General features: G+C 41.1%; 2 protein-coding genes across 4 annotated transcripts in view; both read right to left on the bottom strand.

Moving 5' to 3' along the window:
• Window positions 1–11,366, bottom strand: part of LOC139163077 (zinc finger protein 850-like) — a 249,510-nt gene that overhangs the window by 139,451 nt on the left and 98,693 nt on the right. The window lies entirely within an intron of this gene.
• LOC139163069 (zinc finger protein 774-like) overlaps window positions 1,638–11,366 on the bottom strand; it is a 23,898-nt gene continuing 14,169 nt past the window's right edge. For all 3 annotated transcript variants that reach the window (XM_070744013.1, XM_070744012.1, XM_070744014.1), the window contains one exon: window positions 1,638–4,832. In XM_070744013.1, coding sequence (XP_070600114.1) covers window positions 3,230–3,949 — 720 coding nt within the window. In that variant the 5' untranslated portion in view covers window positions 3,950–4,832 and the 3' untranslated portion in view covers window positions 1,638–3,229. The remainder of the gene's footprint in view (window positions 4,833–11,366) is intronic.

Genomic DNA, 11,366 nt, shown 5'->3' with positions numbered 1-11,366 from the left:
GCGTTTGCAAGAGGTTTTCATAGACTCAGTATTTCCTTCGGTGTCAACAAGTCGTATTCGATTCCCACCGAGTACAGGAATAATTTTCTTCCATGACAATACATTGGCCCAACCAAATCTGCATGTACCAGTTCTAGAGTTCTTGTTGTCTGCCTTGTGTTACTTTTGCTTACTGGGAATGCCTTGGACTTTGATAATTTGCATACTGCACAATCAGTGGCGGCCTACCATTCCTGGCCCTACCAAAATGGGACGGGAGCGTTGCGCATGCCCTGCTGTAAGGCGAATCTCCCACAAAAACAAAAGACCCAGAAAATGGATAGAAGAGCTGCCGGTCGCTCTGATGTGACCAGCAAAGCAAGGTAAGGACTGCTCGTGGCGGTGCCAGGGGGCGGCGGAGGCTCGTGGCGCAGTGGAGGGGCGACCCGATGGATCTGTCACTTGCAATAGAGCTGAGAGGCCGCTAGTGGCAGTGGTGGGGCTCACGAGCGGCTGCCCTGTCAGCACGCCCCTCCACCGCACCGCGAGCCCCCGCCGCTACCACTAGGGGCCTGTCAGCTGTGTTGCGAGCGAGCGGCAGATCCATCGGTTCACCCCTCCAACAAGCTGCAAGTCCCCGCCGTGCTGCCCCTGCCATGCTGCCCCCATTGTGCCGCCCAGAATCATGCTGGTTGCGCGTGCATGGACCGTGCATACCCGGCAACGATGGAACAAGCCTGCGCGCTCCATTTCCACCAACGGAACGGCCTTTCTGCCATTCCGGATAGTAGTCCATCTCTGTAGAAACATAGAAACATAGAAGACTGACGGCAGAAAAAGACCTCATGATCCATCTAGTCTGCCCTTATACTATTTTCTGTATTTTATCTTAGGATGGATATATGTTTATCCCAGGCATGTTTAAATTCAGTTATTGTGGATTTACCAACCACGTCTGCTGGAAGTTTGTTCCAAGGATCTACTACTCTTTCAATAAAATAATATTTTCTCATGTTGCTTTTGATCTTTCCCCCAACTAACTTCAGATTGTGTCCCCTTGTTCTTGTGTTCACTTTCCTATTAAAAACACTTCCCTCCTGGACCTTATTTAACAATCCAAATATGCCTTACATCCCTTTAAATTCAAAACTGTTCCATCGTTTGTAAAACTCTGAAGCTGGCAAGGCCAAGCCCTCTATGCAAGAGATGAACACATGAATTGTGCTGTGCAACATTTCCAAATGCCTGGGCACATCGAAACTTTTGTTCCTGCAACACATAAAGATTATCCTGCTTTATGCCCTGTGAACATACATTCCCATTTCTCTTTATGAGACACTTCCCATTTACAAATGTGGTCTCAAATCTTTGCTTGTCTAAAATAAGAGACACTCAGCAAATAATGCTCCATTTCAGATACACATAATGCATCATTAAACCTCATTTCCAAATATGGAATTTGCACACTGCCTCTTCCAATGACTTTAGCCATCTGACTATTTGCCAAGGCTACTGCATCTCGAGCAGCTGGATCTATTCTGAAAAACAATTTAGAACATTAACAATTGTTTGACTTGTCCTACTGTCTATTAACCATTTGTCTCTGCTATTGTAATAGCTAACTTTTGCAACATAAGCCTGCTCATCAGTAAATTAGATTAGATTAGATTAGATTTATTGGATTTATGTGCCGCCCCTCTCCGCAGACTCAGGGCGGCTCACAACAATGGCGAAAACAGTACATAGTAACAAATCTAATATTTAGCAATCTAAATTACAGTTTTAGGTTAAAAAGTTCATAAAAGCAACCCCAATATATATAAAAAACAAGCACACAATCAATCATACACCAAAACAACATGGGCAAGGGGGAGATGTTTCAATTCCCCCATGCCTGACGGCAGAGGTGGGTTTTAAGGAGTTTACGAAAGGCAAGGAGGGTGGGGGCAATCCTAATCTCTGGGGGGAGCTGGTTCACCCTTGCAAATAATTTATTCTTTACAAACAGCTTTTTCTTTGCAAACAGTCCTTTAAATGTTGTTGCTGTTCTTGCTGTTTAGAAAGACCTTAATGGGCTGATCCCTTCTGTTTCTTTTTTCGTTGCAGACACCTGGTTTGTTGCTACGTTATCTACAGATAGACAGTCTGTGAATTTTTCTGCTGTTCTTTCTCTGCTTCTTATCCCCAACTCCACCCCCAGCAATTCCTCCTCATGATTTCTCCTCTTTTCTATAATAGTGTTTGTTCTGCTCTGCAATCAAACATACCTTTAATGCCTCCCAACGTAATCCTGCTCTGATTTGCATTCAAACACTGCAAAAACAATGCCCCAAGTTTCATCAAGGCTGTTTAACACTAATAACATCTTTTGGGATTCAGGAATGTTTATTCTACACTGTTCCAATTCCACAAAATTTCCATTTGCAACAAATGTTTTTCCACAGATTCACCTGGTTGTAAATAGGGTCTGTGTAATTTTCTTGATAATTGCACAATATTGCATTCAGACACACTCATATGCACAGCCCATTAATTTCAGCCACACTTCATTTGCAGTCTTTAAATCAACTGCATTGGCAAACTGTTCATCTTCTAAGCTTAAGAGGATATAAGCCATTACTTTATCATGTTTCCTCTGTTCTTCACCTACAAAAGGTCCCTGTGGTTGATTAATAACTATATCCCACAGCTCCTTAGCCTTCAGAAAACATTCCATCTTTGCAGCCCATATTATATAGTTCTTCTGTCCCAAACGAGGTACAGAGCTTTCCTTAAATTCAACAGTAGCCATTCTTGCAAACTTTCTCTGTCTTGTTTCTCTTGTAAACACAGGCATCATCTCTTCATCTTGCATTTCAATGGAGTCTTCTATGTGCTCTGGGCCCATAACCTCTCAGAGTTTGTTGCACAAAAATCAATTTCCAGGAGCACACACAGATAATTGATTCAGTTGGATTCATTAATTTCTTTATAAACATAATAGATATACACAATACCATAAGTAGAGTTCTTCTTCAACATTGTAGCAGTTATAAGTTGGAGAGTTAGTTTCATTTCAGCAAAGCAGACAGGCATAGAGTGGACAGAGTAGTCTGAGCCATGCCCAGCCTTAAGCTTAAGTTTCAATTTCAATTCTTTGCACAGACTCATAAGTGTTTAGCTCTCATTGGCTGACTTTGTTGCTATGCCTATTCATTGGCTGACCTTACATGGCACTCCCAGTTCATTAATATCTTAACAATTTAAATGGTTATTCTCCTATATGTAACTTTACATGATTCATAAGATTAGACCTACGACTGAAATCTTTCCCACAATCCGGACACTCATGCAGTTTTTCTCCTGTGTGAGTCCTCTTGTGTATCACCAGGTGGGTACTCTGACTGAATGTTTTCTCACAATCCGGACACTCATATGGTTTCTCTCCTGTGTGAGTCCTCTTGTGTATCACCAGGATGGAACTGTGACTGAACTTTTTCCCACAATCCGGACACACAAATGGTTTTTCTCCTGTGTGAGTCCTCTTGTGTTTCACCAACTCAGAATGTCTATAGAAATCTTTCTCACAATCAGGACATTTATATGGTCTCTCTCCTGTGTGAGTCCTCTGGTGTTCCAACAGGTGGATATTTTGACAGAAACATTTCCCACAATACAGACACTCATATGGTTTTTCTCCTGTGTGAGTCCTTTGGTGTTTCACTAAACTAGATTTCTCATTGAATCTTTTCCCACAATCCGGACATTCATGTGGTTTCTCTCCTGTGTGAGTCCTCTGGTGTGTCACCAGGGTTGATTTATTACTGAATTTTTTACTACAATACAGACATTCATATGGTTTCTCTCCACTGTGAGTCCTTTGGTGTATCACCAGGTCATAATTCCGACTGAAACATTTCCCACAATCCAGACACACTTTTTTTTTTCCTCCCATGAGTGTCTTTTTGTGTATCACCACATTGGTTTGCATGATGAATCTTTTATCACAATGGGAGTACTGGTAGAGTCTCTCTTTGGTATGGGTCCTTCCACAAATTATGAGACCTTTCTGAGTAAAGCATCTGTCACAACCCAAACATTTATATGGCTTTTCACAGACTGGTTCTTTAATAGGAAAGTGAACACAAGAACAAGGGGACACAATCTGAAGTTAGTTGGGGGAAAGATCAAAGGCAACGTGAGAAAATATTATTTCACTGAAAGAGTAGTAGATCCTTGGAACAAACTTCCAGCAGACGTGGTTGGTAAATCCATAGTAACTGAATTTAAAGATGCCTGGGATAAACATATGTCCATTGTAAGATAAAATACAAAAAATAGTATAAGGGCAGACTAGATGGACCATGAGGTCTTTTTCTGCCGTCAGTCTTCTATGTTTCTGGTTCGACTTATGTATCAATCAGATGTGATCTGCAACCTGTGTTTTTCCAAATACAGGCAGTCTGTGGGGATTTTGCAACACTGATATTCTTGGATTCTTGAGATCAACAATATTTCTGATCTCATACCTGGTGGTTCTTTGATTCAAACTACCCTTTCCTTCCACAAAGGCTTTCATTCATACCTGCCAGTCCTGGCTATCCACGGAATATTTTTCTTCCCACTGACTTCCAGGTATTTTTTTATTTAGAAATTATCCACTTTGACTTCTCATGTAATATTTCCTTGAGCTCCAGATACTTTTCTTTTATAGCTGAAAGCTTTGCTGTGATAATTGTCTCTCATCAGCTGATGAAGGAAAAAAGTTTTTAGTCTTTCTAGAAGTGAAATATTTTGATTGATGACTTCTTTTGCATTTTAAGGCTGCTTCTCATCGCTGTTGTCCAGATTACTCTTCTGGGTGTCCTCTTTGTCTGTAAAATTCATATGAATGAGTTAGTTTCATTATTGTTCAAAGATGACTGCATGTTATGTGAAAGCAGCAAAAATACCCTACTTCTTATCATGAGAAAACAAACATCAACAGTCTAGTTTGATCTCTAACATTAATTCATTTAGCATATCCAAATATCAACTAAATCACAAAATTCTATGTTTAACTTGAGTAAATCATACACAATGTAATATGGTAAATGATTTAGCTTTACTAGATAAATGGTCAAAGCAATGGAAACTGCAGTTCAATGTTTCCAAATGTAAAATAATGCACTTGGGGAAAAGGAATCCTCAATCTGAGTATTGCATTGGCAGTTCTGTGTTAGCAAAAACTTCAGAAGAGAAGGATTTAGGGGTAGTGATTTCTGACAGTCTCAAAATGGGTGAGCAGTGTGGTCGGGCAGTAGGAAAAGCAAGTAGGATGCTGGGCTGCATAGCTAGAGGTATAACAAGCAGGAAGAGGGAGGTTGTGATGCCCTTATATAGAGCGCTGGTGAGACCACATTTGGAATACTGTGTTCAGTTCTGGAGACCTCACCTACAAAAAGATATTGACAAAATTGAACGGGTCCAAAGACGGGCTACAAGAATGGTGGAAGGTCTTAAGCATAAAACGTATCAGGAAAGACTTCATGAACTCAATCTGTATAGTCTGGAGGACAGAAGGAAAAGGGGGGACAGGATCGAAACATTTAAATATGTTAAAGGGTTATATAAGATTCAGGAGGGAAGTGTTTTTAATAGGAAAGTGAACACAAGAACAAGGGGACACAATCTGAAGTTAGTTGGGGGAAAGATCAAAAGCAACGTGAGGAAATATTATTTCACTGAAAAATTAGTAGATCCTTGGAACAAACTTCCAGCAGACATGGTTGGTAAATCCACAGTAACTGAATTTAAACATGCCTGGGATAAACATATATCCATTGTAAGATAAAATACAGGAAATAGTATAAGGGCAGACTAGATGGACCATGAGGTCTTTTTCTGCCGTCAGTCTTCTATGTTTCTATGTATTCATAAAATATTCAAAGAATTCTGATCCCTTTCAGTTCTATCAGTTTTGTTACGCTGTAAGTGGAGACCATTTTCAGGTCCCTCAAGAAATATTCAATAGGTTTCAAATCAGGGCTCTTATATAACAAAATCATTTCAAATACAAAAAGGAGTCAGGCAGAAGTGGCCTTTATCTCCTTTATTTTTTATATTAACATTGGAAATATTGTTGAATAAAATTAGACAGAATCCCCAAATCAAAGGAATAACAGTCAAAAAAGAGACCTATAAATTACAAGCTTTCGCAGATGACTTGGCCTTCTATTTAGAAGATCCCACATGAGTCAGGCCCAATAAGAGAATTAGAAAAATATGGTTTAATAGCCGGACTTAAAATAAATAGGCAAACCCACCCACCCTCCAAGTACAGTGGAACCCCGACATAAGAGCTGCTCGACTTAAGAGCTACTCGAGATAAGAGCTGGGAGAGGAGAGACTTTTTTTTTTTATTTTATTTATTACTTGGATTTGTATGCCGCCCCTCTCAGCGATACGAGCCGAGAAGTGCCGGGCTGGCTTACTTTCCTTCCTTCCCGCGCTGATGCAGAGCCACTCGAACAAAGCGTCGCGCCCCTCTGATGCTTTCGGTGGCTTCCGAAGCGACGCTGGGCTCTTTTGCCGCCAAAAGCGTCAGGGGGGCGTGACGCTTTGTTCGAGTGGCTCTGCATCAGCGCGGGAAGGAAGGAAAGTAAGCCAGCCCGGCTCTTCTCGGCTCGTATCCCGGCACTTGGTGAGTGGAGAGGCGGTCGCCTCCCCTGCCGCCCCACTCTGGGGGTCCTTGGCTTCTGCTGGGGGTGGGGGGATCCGAACGCTGTTTTGAATTTCACATTCCGAGTGGCCCAAACGCCAAAGGCGAACTTCCGCACCTCAGGAGTTAGCTCGCAAACGGCGCGGCTGTTTTAAAACATCGCTGCCGGCCTGGGGGGGGAGAGGGAAAGGGGGGAGAGGGGGGAGAGAAAGAGAGAGGGAGAGAGAGAAAGAGAGAGGGAAAGGGGGGAGAGGGGGGAGAGAAAGAGAGAGGGATAGAAAGAGAGAGTGAGAGATGCTCAGTGAGCCTTTCTTTGAAGTTGCCTTTCTTTCTTTCTTTCTCTCTCTTTCTTTTTCTCTCTTGCTCTCTTACTCTTTCATTCTTTTTTCTCTTTCTTTCTTTCTCTTTCTTTCTTTCTTTCTCTTGCTTTCTTTCTTTCTCTTGCTTTCTCTCCTTCCTTCCCTCCTTCCATTTCTTTCATTCTCCCTCCCTATTTTTATTTCTCTTTCATTTTCTTTCTTTCTCTCTTGCTTTCTTTCTTTCTTGCTCTTTTTCTTTCTCTCTTTTACCTTCCCTTCCTCTATTTCTTGCTTTCCTTTTCCTTCCTCCCTTCTTTCCTCCCTCTACAGGATTGGGTGGCAGTGAAGTTACTCTCCCGTTTCATAAGTTTCCTTGCTTCCTTCCTCTGTTCCTGTCCCTTCACCCTTTCTTTCTTTCTTTCTTTCTTCCTTTCTTTCTTCCTTTCTTTCTTTCTTTCCTTCCTTCCTTTCCTCCCTCCATTTCTTGCTTTCCTTTTCCTTCCTCCCTTCTTTCCTCCCTCTACAGGATTGGGTGGCAGTGAAGTTGAATAAATAACTACAGTTTAATGAATAAAAATAAAAGTTTGCCATGTTGATTGTTTTGGGTAAAAAGAGGAAGGGAAGGAAAGCTCTCAGCTTATCATCTTATTAATAAGTAAAGTTACATTTATTCTTGCAATGTCTTTTTGCATAATTTAGACTAACTTTGTGAGTTTTTTGAGGGCTGGAACCAATTAAAATTATTTACATTAATTCCTATGGGGAAAAGTCGTTCGAGATAAGAGCTGCTCGACTTAAGAGCGCAGGTCCGGAACGAATTAAACTCGTATCTCGAGGTACCACTGTATTAACAAAAAATATGATAGCCCAACAAGGAAGAAAGCTGGAAGGAGACTTGAACCTACAAACAATAAATAAAATTAAATTCTTGGGGATCTACCTAACTGTTGTGGTTGGCTCTGGCCCAGCTCCTGCCCCAAGGACTGTGGATATGGGGGAGACATCCACATGCTGCAGGCCTGTTTTGCCCCCCCCCCCCGGTGGAATCTGATGATGAAGGGTCCTCTGACCAAGAAGACATGAGTGACAGGGAGGAGGAGAGTGTGGCAGACAGCTCAGAAGGAGATCAATTATCTAGCTCCTCCTTGGATTCAAAACAAGAGTTAATGATACAGCCATGCATGCGGAGAGCGATGCATAGGCAACAACAACTGAGAGATTATTATCAAAGAAAATGAGGCCACCTGTGGATGGGTGGGGCTGTGGTAATTAGTGAGGCTGCTATAAATAGCAGCCTGTGGGTTTGGCCATTGTGGAGGATTATCTGATCTTTGTGTTTCATGACTGCTTTACTGACTTTGGCTTTTTGTGTGCTGATTTTTCCCTGCTTTGAAGCTAAACCAGAGCAAAGTGTGTTTCACTTTGTGAAAGAAGGACTTTGAATTGCCTCACAGCTGCAAGCTAAGTATCACAGAACTTATAAGGGACTTCTATAAATTACCAGTTTGTTTGGAGACGAGTGCTCTTTGCTATAATAAAAGAGGGCTTGGTTTAAGTGAATTTTCATTATAAAGAACATTGTTTTGAATTTTCAAACGTGTGTGTCTGAAATTTGTACCTGTGCATTTTTGGGAGGATTCTACCAGAGAGCCCGACAGAACACTATCTATTTAATCTATCTATCTATCTATCTATCTATCTATCTATCTATCTATCTATCTATCTATCTATCTATCTATCTATCTATCTATCTATCTAGACTTCTATGCCGCCCAGTCCCAAAGGACTCACCTGATGTGCCGCTCAGACACTATACTTTTCCGCCCACACTGGAAAAAAATTAGAGGGAACATTGGCGGCAACTACTGAGGCGGCTCCACACCCCAGGCCGAATCGCGAGGCTGAGGAGGTCGGCAAACAGGCCCTGAAGGGGCAGACTAAACCAGAGCAAAGTGTGTTTCACTTTGTGAAAGAAGAAGGACTGTGAATGGCCTCACAGCTGCAAGCTAAGTATCACAGAACTGATAAGGGACTTGTACAAATTACCAGTTTGTTTGGAGACGAGTGCTCTTTGCTATACAAAAAGAGGGCTTAGGTTAAGTGAATTTTCATTATAAAGAACATTGTTTTGAATTTTCAAACGTTTGTGTGTCTGAAATTTGTACCTGTGAATTTTCGGGAGAAGTCTACCAGAGAGCCCAACAGAACAGTCTAAGTGCTGCATTTATTTATTGCTTCTCTTCTAAGCTTGTGGTGTTAACTGTGCCCAATCATTCCTCTGCTAGGTTCACATAGAGATACTGTGAGAGTTTTATGACAGAGAAGCAATGCTAGTCTAAGTGCTGCGTTTATTTCTTACTTCTGTTTTCTGAGAAAAAACAGCCCAGTTGGGGTGGGGAATGAAGTGGATGCTCTATTGGCCTTTAGTTGGTTTTCCTTGCCAGATAAGAAAGCCAAAAAATCGGCAGGGAAGAAGAAGAAGAAAAAAACCTAGCGGCAATCTAAGAATTTTATTATTTTCCAAGCTGACCCCTGAGTTAGGGATGCACGGGTCTTCAAACCTGGCAAGCTTAAGGCTTGTGGACTCCCATTTCTGAACTAGCATGACTGATGGAGGAATTCTGGGAGTTGAAGTCCACTAGTCTTTAAGCTGTCAAGTTTGAAGACCCCTGAGTTAGGGGTTAGGAGTGCAAGGGTCTTTAAACCTGGCAAATTTGAGACTTTTGGACTTCAATTTCCATTTCTGAGCTAGCATGACTGGAGGAGGAATTCTGGGAGTTGAAGTACACAAGTCTTGAAGATGTCACGTTTGAAAAGTATACATGGTTTTAAAAAGTATACATGGTTGTAAAAAATATTCTGCTACATTGGTATTTTATTAAAAAATATAATACTACTCCATTTTTTCTTTGTTTTCCTCCTCTAAAATCTAGGCACGTCTTGTACACCGAAAATAATAATAATAATAATAATAATAATAATAATAATAATAATAATAATTTATTGGATTTGTATGCCGCCCCTCTCCGTAGACTCGGGGCGGCTAACAACAATGATAAAAACAGCATGTGACAATCCAATAATAAAACAACTAAAAACCCTTATTATAAAACCAAACATACACACAGATATACCATGCATAACTTGTAATGGCCTAGGGGGAAGGAATATCTCAACTCCCCCATGCCTGGCGGTATAAATGAGTCTTGAGCAGTTTACGAAAGACAGGGAGGGTGGGGGCAATTCTAATCTCCGGGGGGAGTTGGTTCCAGAGGGCCGGGGCCGCCACAGAGAAGGCTCTTCCCCTGGGGCCCGCCAAACAACATTGTTTAGTCGACAGGACCCAGAGAAGGCCAACTCGGTGGGACCTTATCGGTCGCTGGGATTCGTGCAGTAGCAGGCGGTTCCAGAGGTAGTCTGGTCCAAAGCCATGTAGGGCTTTAAAGGTCATGACCAACACTTAAGTGCTCCACAATAAAAGAGAGCAATCATAAAAAATTGATAGAACAAATAGATTCAGATTTTAAAAAGCGGGAAAGTTTACAATTATCTTTACTGGGATGGATAGCTATAGTTAAAATGAGCATTCTTCCCAAAATATTATATTTATTTCAAGTGGTCCCACTTGATTTTTTTTTGTAAACTTAGATAAAATGACAAAAAAATATTTGATAAAATAAAAAACTGTGAATAAAAAAGACTGACCTACAAAATGACAAAACTAGAGGAGGTTTTGGCCTTACAGATTGGAAGCTATATCAGATAGCAGCAACCTTCGTTTAGGCTAGAGATTGGTTTAACCTAAACAATAATAGAATACAGTAGTCCCTCACCTATCGCTGGTGTTACGTTCCAGACCTGGCCGCGATAGGTGAAATCCGCGATGGGGAATTTATTGACTGATAGTACTTATTTAAGTGTTTATATTGTAATTGTTTGGTAAGTTTTCATTGTTTTAAGTGTTTATAAACCCTTCCCACACAGTATTTATTTTAGATACAGTATTTAAATACAGTATTTACAATTTTAGATTTTTTTATTTATTTTTTTAAAAACCTGCCGATCGAGTTTGGCGGGCTGTTTAAATCTGCCGATCGACTTCTTCAGAAACCCGCGATGAAGTGAAGCCGCAGTAGGTGAAGCGCGGTATAGCGAGGGACTACTGTATTAGCATTAGAAGACCATGATCTAGAAACAGGTTGGTATTCCTTCCTATGTAACAAGGGGAAAATTCCAGGATATTTTTGAAAACATTTAATCAGAGGCAATATCAGTATCTTAACAGTATCAACAGTAGAGACCTTCAAAATTCTAGGTTCTATCATATCTCAAGACCTAAAATGGTCACCTAACATCAAAAACATCATCAAAAACGCACAACAAAGAATGTTCTTTCTGCGCCAGCTCAG

Source organism: Erythrolamprus reginae, chromosome 2 (genome assembly GCF_031021105.1).
Source record: "Erythrolamprus reginae isolate rEryReg1 chromosome 2, rEryReg1.hap1, whole genome shotgun sequence".
NCBI lineage: Eukaryota > Metazoa > Chordata > Lepidosauria > Squamata > Dipsadidae > Erythrolamprus > Erythrolamprus reginae.
The sequence above is the reverse complement of the archived record's forward strand: the minus strand, read 5'-3'. Positions and strand labels throughout refer to the sequence as shown.